Below are 23,896 nucleotides of genomic sequence, written 5' to 3'. Positions count from 1 at the left end.
CCTCACTGCCGTCTTAAGGTCCGACGTGGAACTGAAGGAGTCTGGGGAATCCAGGCTTGTTCCCCCACCCTGGACCCCCTCTGCAGGAAGCTGCTCGTTTGAGTATCGCTTGCTGCAGAGAGCCGGCTCTATTACTGGATCAGATCTGATCTGCGAGCTGGAAAATCTGCCATTTCGGAGCCAACCGTGCGTGAAATGGATTCTAAGTGTCTTGAAAAGCAGTTTGCAGTTCTCCAGTGCGCCTTATTCCTTCTTCCCTTTTTCAGCGGCGTTCCCTGTTTTAGTATGAAGTGGTAGTTTGTTTATAAAAATTAGTGTTTTCTAAATTAATTAAAAAAAAAAAAATGTTAAAGTGCACGGAAGTCTTGACACATGAAAAAATCCATGCGTAGAAGTCTAATGTCTTGGTATGTAAAATCTGGAGCCAAAGAAACAAGGTTCTCTTGTGATTTCTGTGCAGTGTTGTCTGTGCCTTTTGTGAGGCTCTTCCACATTTGTGTTATCCCCCAACCAGTGAGTGGTTGCACTTCGGGAGAAGTGCAACGTCTCTATTTACCTTTCTTGCTTTGGTGTTTTGCTCCCACCCCGACCAAAAGGCTCTCTGAGCAAGGAACAACAAAATCAAAATAGATTTACAGATCAACACAATACAAATTAAAAAAAATAAAATAAAATAAGCAAAGAACTTTGAAAAATGTGTTGCACAATTTAAATAAGTTATAGCCATAAAACAAAGTAAGTTGTAAAAATAAATCTGAGCAATCTGTTTTTGACCATGCTGACTGACAATGTAATTGCTGCTCTGCAACTTTTTTTTATTACTGAAGTGATTGTCTGGCGTAGCATGCCTAGCACCACACAGCAGTACTAATCGTAGGCAGAAGAGGAAATGGGGAGCGGTTTACACCTCCTGTGGTAAAACCGTACCGATACTGCCAAGGGTCCTTGGCAGAAGGAGAGTTGTGGGGTATTGAGAAACGCCTCAAAGTGAGAGGAAAAGCATGTCCATCGGGAGTTGCCACAGGGCGAGGGTAACGAGAGGTGAGACGTTGTAGGTATTGGAAATCACCTCGGGGTGAAAAGAGGCGTGTGCATCTTGGGGGGGTCGTCTCAGTGTGAGTGGAAAGGTGTAGGTAACGGGGGGCCACCTCAGAGTAAGAGGAGAAGCGAAGGTATTAGTCCCTTCAGGATGAGAAGGTAGATGATGGTAATGGTCTTACCGCCAGGGTGTAGGTAACGGGGGGTTACCTCAGAGTGAGAGGAGAAGCGAGGGTATTAATCCCTTCAGGATGAGAAGGTAGATGATGGTAATGGTCTTACCGCCAGGATGTAGGTGAAGGGAGGTCACCTCAGAGTGAGAGGAGAAGCGAGGGTATTAGTCCCTTCAGGATGAGAAGGTAGATGATGGTAATGGTCTTACCGCCAGGGTGTGGGGTAACGGGGGGGGTCACCTCAGCATGAGAGGCGAGTTGTGGGTATCGGGGTCTCTTCGATGAGATGGTAAATGTGGGTAACGAGGTCACTCAGGGTATGAGGAGAAGTGAGAGTAACAAGTCATCTCGGGGCTGTGTGCACCGTTTAGGGCTGGCACTGAGTTTTTACAAAAGGAGAAACGGGTGAAACAAGGCAGCAGGAAAGATCACCTGAGTGAGTTCCATCCTGCAGCCGTCTTGCTGCTGTTGATCAGTCTCTGCATCCATTGTAAGAAGCAGCCTGTCGACTCCGGCCTCTTCCAGGCACCATGTTGTACTAGTTTGGGCTGTGATGCTTCGCAGAGGATTCCTGGGAGTTCCAGCCAATATAAAGGCATTTTCTTTCCTTTTTTTTCATCAGGGATGCTCACGTACGATCCAGCAAAGAGGTTCTCAATCCAGCAGATCAGAGAGCACAAGTAAGTGATTCAGCCCCAGCTTGCCAGGCACATGGAAGGGACTCCTAGTAGTCACCAGGTGCCTAAGAGAGGCACAGACACACTCGAGGTTTGAGTCTTGTTGTAAAAGTGGATTGTCGTCTTACTATTTGTTTGAAACTTTCAACCTTAGGTCTTGTTTAGTTTGGATTTTTTTTCCTCCAAATCTAAAGTAGCAGCTGAGAACCTTAAACAGCCTCGGGGTCAGCACTGGAAGTTCTCCCTTTAAACCCACCTCAAGGTGTTTGGCACTCTTAGCACATCTGTAGACTGAATCAGAAAGTATCCCCCCCCCCCCAGCTTTCCCTAGGGGGGAGGGGGGGGGGCAGCAGTTGTACATCTTTCTCTCTTCCTTTTCTTTTTCCTTCTATGTTTCTCCCTTATCCACCCCACAGTGAGACCATAAAGGTTTTCTGTCTTGTTGCATGCTGGGATCTGTCTGTAAGACGGAGCCCGTGCGTCACTAGGACAGTTTGCTGCCCTGGGAAGTGAGATGCCGAGGAGACCTTAGTGAATGGGAATGCGGTGTACGCACAGGAGGGGGGGGGGTCATACCACTCAGATTTTGGAGAGTATGTTCTAGATGTGGCAGCTCTCACTTGATGAGCTGCCAGGTGTCTGTGCTACTTAAGCCACTCCTTCCGTCATATGATTTATATCTCGACTCCAGTTCCTTCTCGCTAGCAGGTTTTGCGTCAGCATTGTCTGGCTGGAGGGGAATAGACGATATGCTGTGCCCCTGGAGATGCTGTGTGTAGGCAGAGAGCAGGCATAGCCCTGGCTTTAAGGGTGACTGAAGCCACTTTGTGCTAGAAAATCCACAGCCCATCTCAGAAAGCACAAACTGATGACGGCTGGCAAATCTGGGTGGGTGAGGGATCCTTGTAGATCCTGAGTATGTCATCCTGGGGCTGCAGGGCAGGAGTGAGGGGGGGGGGGTGTGTGTGTGTGTGTGAAGGTCCCTGTTGCTGGAATAGCAGTGGATGCCGCAGAAGAAGAGTGCAGTAGGTTGGCAGATCTTTTTGGGGGTTTCTGTGCAGGAAAAGCCAGGGGTGTGCTACAGGGCAGGAGTGAGGTGTATTGGCAGAGCTGGGTGAAGGGGGGGGGGTGTGTATGTGTCTGTGCTTTTTTTCATGACACCTTCCCACATTATTCTTCTTAGGATTCTGTGGAGTTTTCATGCTCCCATAGAAGCATTAAAATGTGTAGACTTTTGAGATGACCCTTTGTATGCTCAAGTCTCCGAAGGCCCCGCAGTCTCATGCTTGTGCCTGGACACCTCATTACCGAAAGGCTTTAGTGCTTATAAACCGTGTTGGTGAAGTGGAATTCAGTGACTTGAAAAGAAAATAGAAAGTGATGAGGTGAAGACAGGATTCTGCCTGGGCTCCCAGTTTCCATGGAAACCCTCTTGCCTTTTCCCCCCTGAAGTCTCTCTGGTAATGTGCGCAGACAGATGAGACTGCAGCAGCTAATAACGAGACCACTAACACCACTCTATCTGCAGGATCCTGAGGTGTGGGGGGGGGGGTCCAACGTGAGGCTGGAGCCAATCTATTTCAGGCATATTCAATAGGGGTAGCACAGTTAGGTGTGCCTCCAGGACAGGGTTTGCTACTTCTGCCCCGGACCAAAGCGTGAAGCTAGCAATGTTGTGTCTGAAATCCAGGAGCCTCCTTGCATTGTGCTTCTGGGTAGCAGAAGGCCCAGCAATGCTAGCCAGAGGCTCGTGTTGTAGCTGACTGGTAGGTCTTGGTTTTAGATTGCCGCACTCCCCCCCCCCCTTTTTTTTTTTTTTTAAACTGGGATATTTTCCTTTGTTGTTTTTTACACAAGCAGAGAGTTGTGGTTGCCATATCTGTCCACTTGGATATGTGGAATCAAGAGTCGTCAAAAGAAGCTGAATGGGATACTTTTATGTTAGACATTAATACATCTTGTGACTAGCTTTTGAGAGTTATCCTCTCTTCATTTAAAATAAAAAAAAAAAACAAAACCCCAAAAGCTTTCCCTTTAAACCCTCTTTTCTGCTATCCACATTGTATTCATGCTTTCCATGTATCAATATGCCGCTTGCATGGGGTTCCCATGAGGATGCTTTATATGCTTCAGTGCGATGCCCACATGCAGCTTTGGTGGAGACCTGTTGTGCTATATTGGTGCTTTCCATGTAGCAATGTGGTGTCGGCAGAGGGCTTCTGATGACCGTCAGCACAACAGCATCTGATTTACTTAGATTTATAAAGGAGTAATTAAGTAGGATTTTCTTCAAGCAATTGAACAGGAATGGAATAAAAATCAGAACTCGTGTAGAGATTGTTCAGCAAATAGGGTAGCCAGTTGTAAATTGGGTAAGGAACTGGCTGAGCGGCAGAATGCGGAGAGTGGTGGTAAATAGAGTCCAGCCTGGAGAAGGGAAAGGAACCAGTGATGGGGCTCAATGCAACCTCCAGCTCCTTTTTTTTTTCTTTCTTTCTTAAATGCATACATGTGTTCCATGTTAAGCAACATAATTTCAAGAAGTACATACTTGAAATAAAGATGCAAAACTTGTTTATTACACACAAAATAGAAAGAGCTAACATCTTGTTAACCCAATTCCTCAAAATACAGGGGGGGGGGGATTTCTAAAACCAGATTCTACAGGTACACAAATAACCATACTAGAAGAAAACAGCCAAGAGAGAAACCTGTGGTCCTTGATCTGTTATAGTGCCAAATCTTAGGGAACCATCTATAATTAGTTAACTTCTTTGAAATGAAATTTCAGACCTATTAGTAAAAATTTGTAACCTATCATTAAAATCATCCATTGTACCTGAAGACTGGAGGGTGGCTAATGTAACCCCAGTATTTAAAAGGGGCTCCAGGGGAGATCCGGGAAACTACAGACCGGTTAGCCTGACTTCAGTGCCAGGAAAAATAGTGGAAAGTGTTCTAAAGATCAGAATCACAGAACATATAGAAAGACATGGTTTAATGGAACAAAGTCAGCATGGCTTTACCCAGGGCAAGTCTTGCCTCACAAATCTGCTTCATTTTTTTAAGGAGTTAATAAACATGTGGATAAAGGTGAACCGGTCGGCGTTTGACAAAGGTCCTCATGAGAAGCTTCTAGGAAAAGTAAAAAGTCATGGGATAGGTGGCGATGTCCTTTCGTGGATTGCAAACTGGCTAAAAGACAGGAAACAGAGTAGGATTAAATGGACAATTTTCTCAGTGGAAGGGAGTGGGCAGTGGAGTGCCTCAGGGATCTGTATTGGGACCCTTACTTTTCAATATATTTATAAATGATCTGGAAAGAAATACGACGAGTGAGGTAATCAAATTTGCAGATGATACAAAATTGTTCAGAGTAGTCAAATCACAAGCAGATTGAGATAAATTGCAGGAAGACCTGGTGAGACTGGAAAATTGGGCATCAAAATGGCAGATGAAATTTAATGTGGATAAGTGCAAGGTGATGCATATAGGGAAAAATAACCCATGTATAGTTACACAATGTTAGGTTCCATATTAGGTGCTACAACCCAAGAAAGAGATCTAGGTGTCATAGTGGATAACACATTGAAATCGTCGGCTCAGTGTGCTGCGGCAGTCAAAAAAGCAAACAGAATGTTGGGAATTATTAGAAATGGAATGGTGAATAAAACAGAAAATGTCATAATGCCTCTGTATTGCTCCATGGTGAGACCGCACCTTGAATGCTATGTACAATTCTGGTTGCCGCATCTCAAAAAAGATATAATTGCGAAAGAGAAGGTACAGAGAAGGGCGACCAAAATAAGGGGAATGGAACAGCTCCCCTATGAGGAAAGACTAAAGAGGTTAGGACTTTTCAGCTTGGAGAAGACTGCTGAGGGGGGATATGATTGAGGTGTTTAAAATCATGAGAGGTCTAGAACAGGTAGATGTGAATCGGTTATTTACTCTTTCAGATAATAGACTAGGGGGCACTCCATGAAGTTAGCATGTGGCACATTTAAAACTAATCGGAGAAAGTTCTTTTTCACACAACGCACAATTAAACTCTGGAATTTGATGCCAGAGGATGTGGTTAGTGCGGTTAGTTTAGCTGTGTTTAAAAAAGGATTGGATAAGTTCTTGGAGGAGAAGTCCATTACCTGCTATTAATTAAGTTGACTTAGAAAATAGCCACTGCTATTACTAGCAACAGTAACATGGGATAGACTTAGTTTTTGGGTACTTGCCAGGTTCTTTTGGCCTGGATTGGCCACTTTTGGAAACAGGATGCTGGGCTTGATGGACCCTTGGTCTGACCCAGTTTGGCATGTTCTTAAACAGATGACAAAAACACTAGCAGCTTTCCTGTTCCTACCTAGATCAGTCCAGCAAGTGGGTTTATACATCCCTACCAGCAGATGGGGTCAGAGAAGCAAAACTTTGAGGCACTGCTACCTAACAGAGTGCCACCTGCAGTCCCTCAGTATTTTTCGCTCTCCAGCAGATGGTAGAGGTGCAAACCCTGCAGGCTGACAAAAGTAAAAAAATAAAAATAAGAAAACAGATGAGAGATTTTGCAATTGGAGGCTCCCTGAGGTGTTCGGCTCCTTCGTGGACCATCCCTCAGGTGGAGCCGGGTGAACGGGGTTGGGAACTGTTTAGCCCGCTGCTGTCTGGAGGGGGTCCTGATAGCCAGGGGACTGGCTTCCTCAGGACCTTTGAATCTCCTCCTGTGAGCTGCCAGTTCCTGCAGGCAAGTACCCTTTATTGTTGTTCATTGTGCGATTAAGTTTTTGTTTAAAAAAAAACACCAAAAAGTTGAATCACTGTTAGCAGAAACTTCAGCAGGGGCTCGGCGGCGGAACGCGTTTGACTGTGGGAGTGGTTGGCATTGGCAGGAGTGTGTGAAGCGTGTGTGCCTGGTTGTAGTCCTTCACTCCGGTGGATCCAGGGCTGAAGGAATTTCCCGTGCGTTTTGGCCCACAACGCAGCATGGCTCGCGCAGGTGCGGCCTAATTTTTTTTCTTTCCCGTGCACCGTTTAGTCAGCTGCGGTGGTGCTCTGTGCAGGAGACAAACCACGTGTGGCCTTCTATTTGGCCATAAGTGGAGTCTGGCGAATCGACCTTAATGGCTACCTGCAGGGCATGCGGTTTGTGGTCTGCAAATCTGAATGCACGGTCACTGTGTCCAGGCTCTGCCTCTGGTGAAGAGGAAAATTTGGCTGGGACAGCTTTGGGGAAATGGGTGCTCTGGTCATCGGAGCCCACGGTGGTGGGCTCAGGAGCTTCTCAGCATGCGGCCGGACCTGTGAGGGTTCACGGACGAGTATCAGCAGACCTCCCCTTCTGTCACCAGTGGAACATAGTCCCACAGAGGTTCAGGAGGGGAATCGGATGACAATCTCTTGGGTTAGGGGACCAGAGGTCCAGAAGGTTTTTCCCTGGAGTTTATACTGCTCCTTCATGAGGCCTTCCTGGCGGGGGGGGGGGGGGGAGTGTCTCTGAACGGAGCAGCTGCGTTGCTCCCCAGAACAGCCTAAGCTGGGGCCTTCAGGTGGTTCCGGACATATTCTGTGGCGTCTCGGGTTGGGTCGTGCAGGTTCGGAGGCTGATTCAGAGGATTTCCAAGAGAATCCTCTGTGTCTGCAAGAAGCAGATTGGATGTGGATGTGAATACGGTCCCAAATACAGTTCTGGAGGCTCACAGGGATGATGTCGATCTGGATGCCCTCCAGGCTTCTGAGGGGGATGATCCTTGGGTAGTCCGGCTATTTAAAAAGTAGGAATTGCGTCCCCTTATTTCCTAGGTGCTGGAGGAACTCTGGGATAAGGTGGCTCAGGAAGAGTCCGATAACAAGGGTGTGAACCCAGTCCTGGAGGGGCTGCATAGTCCACCTAGTGCTTTTCCATTGCCTAAGAAAATTTGGAAGTTGGTGAACCAGGAATGGGCTTTTCCAGAGGCAGGCCTGAAAGTTGGCAGGGCGATGGCAATGCTTTACCCTCGGATGGAGGAGACTTTGGAACTCTTGAGGGGTGCCAGAGGTAGATGCTGTGATGTCGGCGGTTACCGAGGAGACTTCCATCCCAGTGGCAGGTGCTGCTGTGCTGAGGGATGCGCAGGACCTCAAGTTGGAGATTCAATTGAAGCGGATATTTGAGGTGTCCACATTGAGAATTGGGGCCACGATTTGTGGCAGTATGTTGCAGAAGACATGTTTTGTGCTGGGTTCAGAAAGCATGGACAGGCTTCTTCTGGGGAGGTTGGTAGTCTGCACTCTGCGTGCCTGGAGGCTGCTGTGGCCTATGTCGCTGATGCCTTGTTTGACTTGGTTCACACTTCGGCCAGGAGCATCATCTCGGTGGTGGCGGCCCGCAGGCTTCTGTGGTTATGAAATTGGTTGGCTGACATGAGGTCCAAGGCCCATTTATGTAATCTTCCTTTTAAAGGGAAGATCTGGATCAAGTGATGAAGACTTTGGGGGAGTCCAAAGGGAACAGGTTGCAGTAGTTCCGTAGGATTCAGTCAAGCAAGCCCTCTTCTAGGGTGGGAGCAAAGAAGGCAGTGGAATGACATCTACTTTCGAGGCCCCTGCAGATCTTCCAGAGATGGTGCCGGTCAAGGAGCAGATGGTGGAGAGTCTTCGCAATGAAGCCATCGCCCATTCCTCTGTAGAAGCAGTAGGGGGCAGATTGTCCAGCTTTTACGAGGAGTGGGCCAAGATTACCTCGGACCGCTGGGTTCTTGAGGTGGCAAGAGATGGCTATGCTCTAAAATTTTCACGCCCTGTCAGGGAGGCTTTTTTGGAGTCCCATGTGGTCTTTCGAAGCAAGCAAGAGGCGGTGTGGGGGACTTTGCAGAAACTATTAAGCTTAAATGCGATTAGTTCCTGTCCCGTGGGAGGAGCAGGGATAGGGAAGTTACTCCATTTATTTCATGGTTCCCAAGAAGGAAGGGACCTTTTGGTCCATTCTTGACTTGCAGAAGGTGAACAGGGCCCTGAAGGTACCACGTTTTCAAATGAAGACGTTACGAACAGTGATCGCAGCAGTCCACAAGAGAGAGTTTTTGGCGTCATTGGACTTGATAGAGGCGTACCTCCATATTCCCATTCGAAAGGAACATCAGAAGTTCCTTCGGTTCGTGGTGTTGGGACAGCACTTCCAATTCCGAGCCCTTCCCTTTGGCTTGGCCATGGCACTGCGAACCTTCACAAAGATGATGGTTGTAGTGGCAGCAGCCCTATTTCGAGAAGGGGTGTTAGTACATCCATACCTGGATGATTGGCTTATTTGTGCGGTCTCTCCAGCAAGTCATAGGTACCTTGTTGGGTAATAAATATGACGAAGAGTCACCTAATGCCTTCCCAGTCATTGGGGTACCTGGGGGTGTTTTTTTGATACCCAGAAGGGCAGGGTATTCTTGATTTTGGACAGGTTGGTGAAGTTGCAGGCTCAGGTGATGCATCTGCTTCAGCTGTTGATGCCAACAGCCTGGAATTATTATTTTCAGGTCCTGGGGTCCATGGCGTCCATGTTAGATTTGGTTCTGTGGGCCTTCTTGCACATGAGACCATCGCAGAAAGTGCTCTTGTCCAGGTGGAATCCCTTGTCAGAGGAGTATCATCTGCCTTTGCCTCTCCTATGAGAATCCAGGTCCAGTCTGTCGTGGTGGCTGTCACGTCACAACCTGGAAGAGGGAATAGATCTGGAAACCCCAGATTGGGTAGTGGTGACCATGGACGCAAGTCTCAAGGGTTGGAGAGCGGTGTTCATGGGGCGGATGGCCCAAGAGCTTTGGTAAGCGGAGGAAAAGTCCTGGTCCATCGATCACCTGGAAGCAAGGACGATTCATTGGGCATTGGAGGTATTCCTTCTCAGAATCAGAGGCAGGATGGTTCGATTTTCTCGGACAATGCAACAACAGAGGCATTCATCAACAGACAAGGAGGGACGAAGAATCAGGCGGTAGCTGTAGAAACCCGGCAGTTTGTTTGGGCAGAGCTTCATCTCGGGGGAATAGCGGTTTCTCGTGTTGTGGATGTGGACAATGTGCAGGCAAATTTTCTCAGCAGGCAGCAGTTGGATCTGGGGTAATGAAAGTTGTTCCTGGAAGCTTGGAATTGCATGTGCGCCAGGTGGGGCGTCCCACAGTTGGATCTGATAGTGACGTGGACCAAAGCAAAGATGGCAAGGTTTTTCAGTTTCAGAAGAGAGGTCTGCATGGTGGGGCTGGATGCTCTGGTGTGTCCTTGACCAACAGGAATTCTTCTGTATGTGTTTCCTCCATGGCCACTTGTTGGGCAGATTTTTCAGCTTATAGAGTCACATCCCGGGTTGGTGGTGCTAGTGGTGCCAGAGTGGCCATGATGTCAGTGGTTCACTGATCTTATGCATCTCACAGTAGAGGGTCCCCTCAGGCTGGCCAATCTGCCATGCTTGCTTCAGCAGGGCCCAATATTTTCATATCAGGAGGATCACTTTTGTTTTGTGGCTTGGCTTTTGAGAGGAGACGATTGTGGCTGAAAGCTATTCGGAGCTGGTTATTTCCATGCTCCTCTGGACTTGGAGACACTCTGTCTCTGGCTTATGTCAGGGTCTGGAGGGTCTTTGAGTTGTGGTGCCTAATTCGGAAATTGGATCCTCTTATCTGTGGACGCTCCTCAGATCTTAGCCTTTTTTGCAGGAGGGATTGTCTAAGGGTTTGGCCTGTAGCTCCCTCCGTGTTCACGTATCCGCTTTGGGTTCCCTTAGGGGCAAGTTGAATGGAGGTCTTTGGTCTCTCATCCTGATGTGGCTCATATTCTGAAGGGAGTAAGGCATTTGTGGCCTCCAGTTTGGAAGTTGTATCCGGATTGGAACTTTAATTTGGTTCTGCGAGTACTCTGTGGTGCACTTTTTGAGCCTTTGAAAAGGATGACGTTGAAGGACCTGACGTTGAAGGCAGTGTTTCTGATAGCCATTTGTTCTGCCAGGAGGATTTCAGAATTGCAAGCACTGTCATGCAGAGATCCTTTTCTGAGTATTTCTAATGTCGGGGTCATGTTGCGCATGGTCCTTACCTTCTTATCGAAGGTGGAGTCGTCTTTTCACTTGAATCAGATGGTGGAGCTGCCAGCCTTTCCAGAGTGGTCTAAGGATTTCCTGCAGGAGAGAGAGTTGCATCTTTTGGATGTGCGATGCACTCTGTTGCAGTATTTCAAGGTCACGAATTCCTTTCGGCGTTCAGATCACCTGTTTGTGGTGTTCGGGGGGGGGGGGGGGGGGTGTGAAGAAAGGTGATAAGGTCTCAAAAGCCACAATTTCTTGATGGCTAAAGGAGGCCATTTGCTCTGCCTTATGTTTGTAAGGGTCGTCAGGTTCTGATGTGTCTGAAAGCGCATTCTACTAGAGCGCAGGCTGCTTCTTGGGCTGAGTGTGAATTGCTATCACCTCAAGATGTTTGTAGAGTGGCGGTGTGGTCTTCTCTTCATACTTTCACCAGGCATTACCATTTGGATGTGCTGGCACAAGAAGTTGCGGCCTTTGGTGAGAGTGTTCTTCATGTGGGTCTTTCAGGCTCCTGCCCAGTTTAGGGGTGCTTGGGTACATCCCACTTGTCTGGACTGATGTGGGTATGAACAGGAAAGGAAAATTTGGTTCTTACCTGCTAATTTTTGTTCCTGTAATACCACAGTTCAGTCCAGAGACCCTCCCATCGCTGCCAAAAGACTGAAGTTCCTGAGAGAAAATTATTTTTCACTCAGCGGAATTCATTGCCAGGGGATGTGGTTTCAGCAGTTAGTGTTACTGGGTTTAAAAAAGGTTTGGAGAAAGTTCTTTTTTACTCAACGCACAATTAAACTCTGGAATTTGTTGCCAGAGAATGTGGTTCGTGCAGTTAGTATAGCTGTGTTTAAAAAAGGATTGGATAAGTTCTTGGAGGAGAAGTCCATTACCTGCTATTAAGTTCACTTAGAGAATAGCCACTGCCATTAGCAATGGTTACATGGAATAGACTTAGTTTTTGGGTACTTGCCAGGTTCTTATGCCCTGGTTTTGGCCTCTGTTGGAAACAGGATGCTGGGCTTGATGGACCCTTGGTCTGACCCAGTATGGCATTTTCTTATGTTCTTATGTTCTTAAATCCGTAAACTGCTATTACGGTAATTAATAAGCAATAGTAGCATGGGATCTTCTTAGTGTTTGGGTACTTGCCAGGTTCTTATGGCCTGGATTGGCCTCTGTTGGAAACAGGATGCTGGGCTTGATGGACCCTTGGTCTGACCCAGCATGGCAATTTCTTATGATCTGGAGGGCCCTATCTTGATAGGGACATTGAGATGATGGGTGCGATGCAGAGAAGGGCTACCAAAATAGTACTGTACTGAGCCTGCACCAGAGACCTTACAGTGAAAGGCTTAAGACATCCAAATTGTACTTGCTGGAGGAAAGGAGAAATATAATAGAGACATTTTAAATATTTGATAGGCTTCCATAAATTACAGAAAGGAATTTCAAGGATAAGGGGTCATGATTTTCTGTCGAGTCAAGCTAGATAACCCACCTGGAAGCTTTTTGAAATGCAGCAGATTCATTTTTCAAGAATGTTCTGCAGTTTAACATATTTGAGGCACCGCCAGTATTTTTACAACTCGGGGGGGGGTGCAGAACACTGACACTTCCTAGCTGCTGATCTCCTGAGAAAGATGCCAGTGACTGGCCCACAAGTTTCCAGAATAGCCTCCGTTCAGGGGTGGGTTGGCTGGACACTGCTCACTCATTCTGTGCTAGGGTGACCGGAGTTTACTCCACCTGCCGCCTGACTCTGTAAGAAGGTAGGAAGGGGAGGGAGGAGGAGGAGGGAAAAGGAGGTCTGGGCGGGGGGGATTGGCAGAGAGAAAGTAATCATCGCTCTTCCCCTCCCCTCCAGACTGGGTATCTTTTTTTTTTTTCTTAGAAAATCACCACTGAATGGAAAGTTGAATACCTCTGCGTACATCTGGTAATTCTCTAAAAGTAAGCAGTAGTACTTTACTGAGAAGGTGTAGATGCTTGGAAAACCTACCAGCTGGAGTTGGTGGAAGGCAGTGCTGTGGCAGTCCAAGCATGCTTGGGACAGATATAGAGAACAATGGTAGGAGCAGACTTGGGGAGGCTGCAGTATTGCAAACCTACTTTTTCCTAAATATAGTGTCATTTTTTTCCTCTCTAGTTTGTTCCTGCCCTGCAGTAGCCAGACCCCTTAATAGTGTGGTAAGGTCAGCCTAGGCACTTCCCTGTGTTTGGGTTCAGTTATTTGTTTTCTTAAGGATGCACCCTGTCCATTATTGTGGACTGGTTTTGCGACAAGATAGTTAATTGCTTTGGTCATATTGCCCTTTAATTTGTATTATTTCTTGTAACTGTTTTTTTCTTGGCAAAGCATGTTTTATTTTGTAATAATGGTAACTAATAAAGAGAATGAATAAACTGTGGAATTTGTTGCTGTAGGCATCGAGCATAGCTGGCTTTAAAGGGAGTTTGGACAAGTTTCTGGAGGAAAAGACCATAAACCATTATTAGCCAGGTGGACTCGGGGAAACCCACTACTTATCTATAGGAGTAAGCAACAAGAAATTGGATTTACTCTTTGGGATCTGTTGGGTACTTCCTAATGACTGTTGTAGACAGGATGCTGGTCTGAATTGGACCTTCGATCTGACCAAGACTGGCACATGTTCCCTAAGAGCATGCAGAGTCAGCCCGAAGGTCCATCGAGCCCAGCATTCTGTCTCTAGCAGTGACCTTGCCAGGTTGCCTGGACGTTATCCAGCAAATCCCAGTAAGAAAATCTTTCTTATTGCTGATTGCAAGAATTTAGCCCTGGAAAACCAAAAGTCCAGACGGCTAGTAATTATTTATGGACCTGTCCTCTAAAAACAGGGCTGGACAGGGTTGTTTCTGAACTCCTGTTATATTACTAACTTTAATCAACTTTTCTGGCCACAGGTTCAATAGCTTAATTATGTGCTGACTGAAAAATACTTTCTTACATTTGTTTTAAATCTACTACCTGTTAATACTAGGACTAGGGGATACTCCTGAAACTATTTAATAGTGTGTAAAAAAAACGGTTCCCTGTTAACCTGCTCCATACCACACCCAATTTTATATATCTCTATCATATCCCCTCTAAACCATCTCTTCTCCAAGCTGACGAGAACTGACCTGTTTAGCCTGTCTTTATAAAGGTGCTTATCCACCCCTGTTATCATTTTTTGTTGCCCTGTCCTGCACCTTTTCTAATTCCACTATCTTTCTTGAGGTGGGATGACCAGAACCGCGCACACACTACTGAAGGATCTGTCAGACCATGGATCTATTAGGCATAATGATATTCACAGTTTTGTTCTCCATTGCTTTCTGAATAATTCCTAACATTCTATTTTTTTTTTTTTTTTTATTTTGGCCGCCGCACACTGATCTGAGGATTTCAACATAATTGTTCACAATGACTCCAAGTTCCTTTTCCTACATGGTAACTCCTACCTAATATGGACCTGTAATTGGGATTATTTTTCTCTATGTGCATTGTTTTGCACTTGTTCACATTAAATTTCATCTGCCATTCAGATGTCCAGTTCCTTCCAGTATGCTTGTGTTTTAACTACTTTGAATAATTTTCTGTCCTCTGCAAATTTGATCACCTCGCTCACTGCTCCCTTTTCTAGATTGTTAATGAATTGAGTTAGACAACAGCGGTCTCAGTGCGGCTCCCTGGGGCACTCCACTATTTACATTTCTCCACTGGGGGACTGCCCATTTAGTTCTTACCTCTTCCGTTCTCTTAATCTTAATCTGTTACGAATCCACAGTAACATCACCTCCTGCCCCATGACTTTTTAATTTCCTGAGGAAACTTTATCAGACACCTTCTGCAAATCCAAATATATGGCTTGGCTCAACCTTTAATCTGTGTTTATTCACACCTGCAAAGAATTCTAATAGATGAGTAAGGCATGACCTCCCTTTGCTAAATCCATGCTGGCTCTTCCATTTCCATTTATTTGGCTTTAGAGCCTGCCTAACACAGAATGGCCTAGGTGGAGAACAAAAGATTTTACCATACATAAAGTGATAAGACAAACAAATGTAAACTAAATAGGAAAACCTGTCTTCCCTTTGAAGACATGGTTATCCATATGATCAGTAATGTTGTTCTTAACAGTAGTTTCCACCATTTTACCTGGCAGCAATGTCAGGCTCACCAGTCTATAGTTATTTGGGTCACCCCTGGAACCCTTTGTGAAAGTTGGTGTTAGATTTGCTGCCCTCCAGAATAGAGGCAGATTTGAATTATAAGCTACATAGTACCAGTAGCAGGTCTGAAATTTCAGATTTAAATTCCAGGTCCTGGTGATTTCCTAGTATTTAGTTTGTCAGTTTGCTCTAGTACCTCTTCCAGATTCAAAATTGATTTAGTTCCTCTGAAATATCACCTACAAAGAATGGTTCAGGCCATGGGTATCTCCCCAACATCCTTGTCAGTAAAGACTGAAGCAAAGAATTTAAATTTTCTGCTACCCAAGCACCCCTACTCCACTCTCACATCCCCCTCCCTCCCCCCCAAATCATCTATTAACCTAGTTGACTTCCTTGCAAGGTTCTTGCTCTTGCAAACATTTTTATTAGCTTTTCTCTCTTTGGCAAATCTCTCTTCAGATTCTCTCTAGACCTGCTTTATTAATGTTCTACATCTAATTTGGCAGTGCTTATCTGCCTTATTTTCCTCATTAGGTCCTGCGTTCCATTTTTTAAAAGATGCCTTTTGGCTTTAATGGCCTCCTTCACGGTATCATTTAGCTATGCTAGCAGACACTTGTTCTTCTTTTGACCTTTTTTTTTTAATTTGTGGAATATATTTTAACTGGGCTTCCAAGATTGTCTAAAAATGTCATCTCCATGCCCTGTGCAGCCTTTCAGCTCTTGTCACTGCTTCTTTCTAGTTTCCTTATCTTATCACAGGTTTCCTTTTTAAAATTATAGATTATTTCAGTAGTTTGTTTTATTTTCCCTCTAGTGATTATCTGAAACTTTGGTTACATTATGATCACTATTGCCAAGCAGCTTCACAACCGTTGCCCCGTGCACCAGATCCTGCATTCCAGTGAGAACTAGGTAAAAAGAAAATAGCCCCTCCCCCAGTCATAGATTCTAGGACCACTTGGTCTGAGAAGCAGTCATTTTTGGTGTCTAGAAACCTAATCTCCCTGGCATGTCCTGTTGAGACATTCACCCAGTCAATATTGGGGGTAATTGAAATCTCCCATTATTATTGTATTTTCATGCTTAGCAGCCTGTCTGATCTCGGTTGGCATTTTTACAATCTATAGTTTAACCATACTGGTCAGGTGGTCAGTAGTAAACCCTTCCCATCACACATGGGATTTCTATCAGAGAGATTCCAAAGTGCAGTTAGTTTCCTCCAGAATCTGCTTCCTACTTGACTTGTATGAAATCCCTAACATATAGCGCCATGGCGCCTCCATTTCTGCCTGCTCTGTCGTTTCCCTATATTTTGTACCCTGGAATCATTGGTGGTTCGTTCTTTTTCCACTAGGTCCTTGAGATGCTGGTTACGTCAACATTCTCATCTAGTGCCATACTCTCTCTCTCCCTCTCCCATCTTATTATTTTTATTAGCCAACTGGCATTTGCATATATACACCCAACTGTGTGTGTGTTATTTTTTTCCCACAGCCCACTTACTAGCAGTTGATTTAGGTAATTTGGAGTCAGCTTTTTTTTCCACATCCTTCCCTTTATTTGGAAAGGAGTGCTTTGTGGATACCCTGCTCTGAATCATGTGCGACTAAGTAACTGTCAGCTTTCCCCCATCATCTAGCTTAAAAGTTGCTTTGTCTGCTTTAAAATCGTTAGCCCCCAGCCATCGAGTTCCATTTTCGTTAAGGTGGAGCCCTTCTTGCTGGAATAGGCTCCCCTCCTTCCCAAAAACTGTTTGCTTCTTTGCCTCCCAAATGCTGAAATCAGCCTTGGCCTTCCTGCTAGTTCTGGCATGACTTTGACAAGAAGGGGAGGTCAGATGTCCCTGGAAAAGCTGGGGAGGGTTTGATGTTGTTCTGGATGGACGCGGCTACCTCGGCAGGTGGTGTCTCCAGCAGTACTAGTGCTGTTCTCCTCCTTTCTTTGCAGCTGGTTTCGTAAGAAGCACCCGCAGACTGAGCCATGGGTGCCCATCCCCCCCAGCCCAGATACAAAGGACAGGTGGCGCAGTATGACAGTGGTGCCTTACCTGGAGGATCTGCATGGCTACAGTGAGGATGATGAGGACCTGTATGACATAGAAGATGAGATCATCTACACCCAGAACTTCACCGTACCAGGTAAAGAGGATTCAGATCCACCGAGAAGTAGCTATGTTACCTAAAGCATGCAGGCCTGTCCCCAAGCCCCAGCTCTTATCCTTTACACACCACAGCGTCTTACAGGCACTTCAGTCTACCAGGTAAGCAGGGCTTGGATCTCGGAGAAGCAGAGAGCATGCAGGCCTGTCCCCAAGCCCCAGCTCTCATCCTCTGCACCGCACCATCTTGCAGGCACTGCCCCTTTCACCGCTCCTATCATGCTCAGCTCTTACAGATTTGAGGTCATTGTGTTGCAAAAGTGTGTGTGTTTCACCTTACCCTGGATTAGATTTGCCATCAGCTCTTCTGTTGCCTCCACAGACTGTTTAAATTATGTCTGTTTTATCTGTATGTCTCACCTAAGAAGGCTGGATATGCTTCTAACTGCTCTGCATTTACTTTTCTAATTTCCTTGACACCTTTTCAGGTGTTCTGCAGGATGAGACAGAGACAGGGCACAGAGAGAAGAGAGAGCCTGCAGTCTGCTGTAGCGAGAGAGAGAGCTCGTGGTCAGCTGTAGCAAGGGGAGAGATCCGGCAGGAAGACGAAGGGTGTTAAACTTGCTCTAACATATAAACTCTAGAGATGCTGTGCCTCAAGTGAGGCCTTCCTCTGCTGCTTCAGTAGTAGGGAGATGAAGGATTAAGACAGCACTGCACGCGAGCAGAGTAACCGCCCAGCATTCAGCTGCTATTAGCGGGAGCTGAGAGTTATCTGCTCTCTCATGGAAGAGCCTTCATTATGTACCACAGCGGGCTTGGTTCTGGGGATGTTATGAAATGAAGCCATTTATCTGCACACTCGGTATCTCTCCTCATTATCACATGCTAGCATAGCCCCCCTTCTCCCCCCTTAAAAGGGTTTCTCTCTGCCAGTGAGACACCAGACCAGTATCCTGGAATAGAGAGAATGATCAGAGACTGCAGGGATAGGAATTTATCCTACAGATCTGATGAGGAAAAAAAAGTGACTTTCCTGCTGAAGGTCACAGCTTTCATCCCCAACAGAGGAGTCTTGTGTAGCTGGGCTGGGGGATCTGACTCCTGAGGCCCTGTACCTGACCCTGAGAGCTGAGCCGTTGCCTGCTCTTTGGTTTGCTCACTTTATTCTTGCGTTTGGGCTGTTTCTGGGATGTTCTGAGCATTTGTTTCCATTAAAGAGGTCTCTTTTAGTCCTAAGCAGCCCCCATGCTTTTATTTACCTCTGCCAGTACTGCAAAGGGGACTCCTCTGCTCCCCCACCCCTAACCAAAACTTTCTGATTCAAGAAAATGAGAGTTCAGAAGAGAAACGAAAAGGTAAAAACAGTGAAGAGTTGTCCTCATGAATCCAGTTGCATTAAGGAAAACTTGCCCGCGCCCTGGTGGTGTGGCAGTGAATCTGGCAGGAGTAGGTGCTCTAGTCAAGGTGAACGCTTTACAGCAAGTGGGAAAAGTGATTACACACTTTCATTTCTTGAGCTAAAGATGTTTAGTTTTCCCAAAAAAAAAAAAAAAAAAAGTTTTAAAGAAACAGTGTGTTCTCTCCAGCAGGGGGGAGGTGGGAAGAGCATTGCACAAAATTGCAGAGTGTGGAGAGGGGAAGGGCTGCCTGCAGGAGCGAGAAACACAGAGCAGAGGCTGAAGCCCTGCTGAGGGCCAGATGGCCAGGAATAAGGCGAGAGGCTGTGAAAATATCCTGTTGAGAGCCTTTTGTCTCTGCACATGTATGCGACTTTGTACACGTGCCTGCATGTGTGTACATACATAGCTGCACAGTAACTGACTAAATTGGGCTGTCTCCCACCAACCAACAAACTTGGCGGTGAAAAGCACAAATGATGTCTCACAAGGCTACCTGAAAAGAACAGGCTGAAAGGTGGGTGGGTGTGAGGCTATGCAGATGGATGACAAAGGAAGCAAACACATCTGGGAGGCTTTGACCACAAATATTCGTAGTCTGGGTAATAAAATTCCAGACTTGCAAGCCTTTAATGTCTGAGGCAAACTTGGTTTCCTAGCGTGTAGCAGATGGACTCAGAACCAATGGGTATAGTGTACTCCTGATAGCAGTTGGAGACAGATCAGATTTCAATCTGACGTCAGCCCCTAGTACATATACCCCTGCAGGAAGTGCAGCTCTTCAGTATTTTCCGTCTCCATAGCAGTTAGGGACTATCTGCACGCTCTCACAGCGTTAGAGCAAAATTTAATGGAGAAAACCCAAATTAAGAAGAGAACTTATTTCAACGATGAGCCCCGCTCTCCTGCGGTGACACCCTCGGGTCCCTCCCCCACTTGAGAATTCCCGAGGTGATTTCCGTGGTCCCTCGGAAGTGAGCCTCAGTCCGGCGGCTATCCGGCGGGGACCTTGCCCCCGATCTCTGGCGTGGCTAGGAGGCAGCGGGTGCATCCACGAGCGTGGCAGTGAAGGTATTTGCCCTCTTCCCCCCTGCAGCCGGAGACCGCCCGGAACAAAACCTGGAAGTGCCGAAGACAAGGTAAGGTAGAAATCTTGTTTAAAGACTCCGGTCTCCGAAGCTCGAGTAGGCGCACAGGTCACCGGCCAGGACCAGTGCCATCGGGTTGATCCGCCCTAGCAGGGCTCGACCCCGGTTAGAGCCAAGGGCTCTCCCACATGGAGACCCTCCGAGGTGGTCGTCATATTGCCCGCATGGTCACGTCGCCATTTTGGCCCTGTTCGCCATCCTGACTGCCGTCTTGATCCGTGCGCGGAGGGCGAGTCGTGCGCACAACTTTACTTGTCCGCACAACGTATATGCTCAAGTGCTGCACGCACAAGTACGTGCGCAACTTGCGTTTACTAGGCCAGGCGCATAACTGCGATTTGCGCGCACATCCTCCACATGCGCATATCCGACGCACAAGAGATTTTACATGTCTATATTGATGGCACCACCAGAAAAAGAGCTCAAGGTTCAGGGCCTCTGCCCAGCATGCCACATCAGAGCCGCACAACACGAAGAGGCCGACACCCTGTGTATCCAGTGCGAGGAGGCCCTGGGGGATCAAGCCCAGGGCCAGCCCCATCCGGGCCTGAGTGCTAGTTCCTCAATAAGTACCCCGGACCTAGCAAATCCCAGCAGGACCCCCCCCTCAAACGGGGCCCCCCAGGGACACAGCGCCTCTTAGCTTGGACCCAGCGTCTATCTCCTGGTTGAAATTTTTCAAAGGCCTACACACCTTCGTTCACATGCAAACGGAGCCTTCGGTAGTACAGCCACAGCCCTTACCAGAGGACCGCTACGCTCTGGGCCCTGCTAGGCCCAGGGTAGTGAATCCACCATCTGGAAGCCCCACTTATGGGGGCACGGACATCTTGGATGAGGAATCAGAGTCCCTGGAAGAAGGGGAACTCCCTCCAGGGACAGAGCCTCACTGGACCATGAGATGCTTCTTCACCAAGGATGAGCTTCCAGACCTGGTCACCAGCAGCCTGAAGGAACTTGCTATCCCGGGCCCAAGTGCAGCACTCAAAGATGCGCAAGACAGACATCTGGAATCCATCCTTAAACAGTCCTTTGAAGTCGCCGCTATGTCCCTACAAATAGCGGCCCGCTGCACTGTTGTGACATGTGCCTGCCTATCGCAGACTAGGAGCCAACACCCCTGGGGAAGCCATGGAACCAGCAGTATCATTCCTCGCAGACGCTTCCGACCTGGTACGCACCGCGGCTAGTGTCATCAGCTGTGGCAGCCAGGAGACAACTCTGGCTCCGAAGCTGTTCGGCGAACGCATCTTCCAAATCAAGACTCACAAAGATGCCCTTCAAGGGATCCCTCCTGTTCGGCAGTGAACTAGAGAAACTGGCTGACAAGTGGGGCGAGTCCCCACTACTGCGGCTACCGGAGGACAAAAGCAAGAGAAACCAGCGACCCTTCCCCCAATCCTCCAGGGGCAGAGGTTCACAGTGCTTCAATCCATACAGAAATAATTATCAAGTGCCCTGCCCTTCAGGCAGGAACCAGTCCTTTCGGAACAAGCACAACAAAAAGGGAACCAGCTTGGGGCCAAGCCCCAGCCGCACCCCACAATGAGATTCAGCCGACCCGTCCAAGGGAAGAAACCATAGGGGGCAGACTAGCCTATTTTACCACAGATGGGTCGAGAACTTCGGACAAGTGGGTCCTAACCATCATTCAAGAGGGGTACTACCTGGATTTCTTATGAACCCCTCCAGACAAGTTCATGGAATCCCCCTGCTACGACCCTTCCAAGAGGGTGGCAGCGGAAGCTATACTGACCAGGCTACTGGCCTTCGAAGCGATAATTCCAATACCTACACAAGAAATAAATACTGGGAATTATTCCATTTATTTTATCGTCCCCAAGAAAGAGGGGACATTCAGGCCCATTCTGGACCTCAAGTCGGTCAACCACCACCTGAGGATTCCCCGCTTCTGCATGGAAACCCTACGTTTTGTAATAAGAGCGATACAACCGGGAGAGTTCCTCACATCCCTGGATCTTTCAGAAGCCTACCTACACATCCCGATCCATCAGGAACATCAACGCTTCCTACGCTTCAAAATCATGGGCCGTCACTACCAGTTCCGGGCACTACCTTTTGGGTTAGCCACAGCATCCCGGACGTTCATCAAGATCATAGTGGTGGTGGCAGCAACACTGAGGAAGGAAGGAATTCTCATACACCCTTACCTAGACGATTGGCTGATCAGGGCGAAATCCCCAGAGGAAAGTCACCAGGCAACCAACAGAGTCAAAACTCTACTGGAAAGCCTTGGATGGGTGGTCAACACAAACAAGAGTTGCCTGCAGCCCTCGGCCTCTGGAATACCTAGGAGTCCGATTTGACACCAAGGAAGACAGGGTCAGCCTGACTCCCACAAGGAGACCAAAACTGAGGAACCTGTTACAAATCCTGCTGAGCGAACCTTGCCCCACACCATGGGATTACCTGCAAGTCCTAGGTCTGATGGCATCCACACTGGAAGTAGTGCCATGGGCACGAGCTCACATGAGACTTCTACAGCGCTCACTTCTATCATGCTGGAATCCACTGTCCCAGAACTACACCGTACGTCTCCAGCTCCCGGGCAGAATTCAGACCCAACTACGCTGGTGGCTACAAGACGGCCACTTAAGCCAGGGAACAAGGCTATCCTCACCAACCTGGATCCTGCTCACCACGGATGCCAGCCTACGAGGATGGGGAGCACACTGCGAGGAACTAACCGTCCAAAGACAGTGGAACGCAGAAGAGTCAGGATGGAACATCAACCACCCAGAAGCACGGGCAGTCAGACTAGCCTGCCTACGGGTTCGGTCACAGACGCAGAGACAAAGTGGTCAGAGTAATATCGGATAACGCCACAACAGTGGCCTACATCAACTGTCAGGTGGGAACCAGAAGCCAACAGGTGTCTCTGGAAATAGACACCCTAATGGCATGGGCGGAAGTAAATCTCCAGGAGATCTCGGCCGTCCACATCACCGGGAAAGACAACGTCACAACGGACTACCTCAGCAGAGAAAGGCTAGACCCAGGAGAATGGAAGCTGTCGACCGTAGCGTTCCAAATGATGATGAGCCGGTGGGGAACACCAGACATGGACCTCCTGGCAAACCGGTCCAACACCCAAGTACTCAGGTACACAGCCGCAGGCGGGAACCTCAGTCTCAAGGGATCAATGCCCTGGTACAGACCTGGCCACAGGGGACTCTATTATATGCCTTCCCGCCGTGGCCCCTATTGGGCGCGATCATTCACAAAATACAGCTACACAGGGGACAACTACTTCTGGTGGCCCCGGACTGGCCAAGAAGACCGTGGTACGCAGACATGAGGAGACTACTGACAGGGACCCCCCTGCTGCTGCCTCGACCCAGACCTGCTCCAACAAGGGCCGATCCTCCACGAGAACCCAGCTCGATTCTCTCTTACGGCCTGGCCCTTGAGATGGCTCACCTGAGAGAGCGGATACTTGGGGGCTGTAATCAACACCCTGCTCCGAGCACGCAAGTTCTCCACATCTTTAACGTACATTAGGATTTGGAGAGTATTTGAAGCCTGGTGTGAAGACCACGACATCATACCACGCTCAGTCAGAATTTCCACGATATTGGAATTTCTACAGAACGGACTACAGAAGGGATTGTCCCTCAACTCCAAGGTACAGGTGGCTGCATTGTCATGCTATGGCACCAAGAGTGAGAGCGACAGCATAGCCTCTTTCCCGGAAGTTTCACGCTTCCTGAGGGGAGTCAAACACATCCGCCCACCCCTAAAGTGGCCGGTACCTCTTGGAACCTCAACCTGGTCCTGGATTTTCTAGCAGGAGCCTCCTTCAGGCCCCTCCGCGGACTTTCTCTCCGTCTATTGGTTTTGAAGAAGGTATTCATGCTGGCAGTTTGTTCAGCCAGCTGCATTTCGGAACTAAAGGCACTGTTCTGCCGTGAGCCATTCCTCAGACTCCCCCCCCCCCCCCCCCCCCCCCCCGGTAACCATCCAGCTACGCACGGTTCCTTCGTTCCTTCCCAAAGTGGTGTCACGCTTCCATCTCAACCAAACCATCTCGCTACCATCGCCGGACGAGTTTAAGAATTCGGAAGGAGCTCGAAGTCTACGTCACCTCAACATCGGCAGACATTTATCCAGATATCTGGAAGTGTCTGAACC

The 23,896-nt window shown here is 47.8% G+C and overlaps 1 protein-coding gene across 2 annotated transcripts in view; it reads left to right on the top strand.

Moving 5' to 3' along the window:
- STK11 (serine/threonine kinase 11) overlaps positions 1 to 23,896 on the top strand; it is an 86,846-nt gene that overhangs the window by 45,334 nt on the left and 17,616 nt on the right. Inside the window, exons 7-9 of one of the 2 annotated variants that reach the window (XM_029613394.1) lie at positions 1,834 to 1,891; positions 17,046 to 17,236; positions 17,685 to 18,055. In XM_029613394.1, the coding sequence (XP_029469254.1) occupies positions 1,834 to 1,891; positions 17,046 to 17,236; positions 17,685 to 17,815 (380 nt within the window). In that variant the 3' untranslated portion in view covers positions 17,816 to 18,055. Of the gene's footprint in view, positions 1 to 1,833; positions 1,892 to 17,045; positions 17,237 to 17,684; positions 18,056 to 23,896 lie in introns of those variants that run through there. The other variant, XM_029613393.1, reaches the window with a different exon arrangement.

Source organism: Rhinatrema bivittatum, chromosome 8 (genome assembly GCF_901001135.1).
Source record: "Rhinatrema bivittatum chromosome 8, aRhiBiv1.1, whole genome shotgun sequence".
NCBI classification, from domain to species: Eukaryota; Metazoa; Chordata; class Amphibia; order Gymnophiona; family Rhinatrematidae; genus Rhinatrema; species Rhinatrema bivittatum.
The sequence above is the reverse complement of the archived record's forward strand: the minus strand, read 5'-3'. Positions and strand labels throughout refer to the sequence as shown.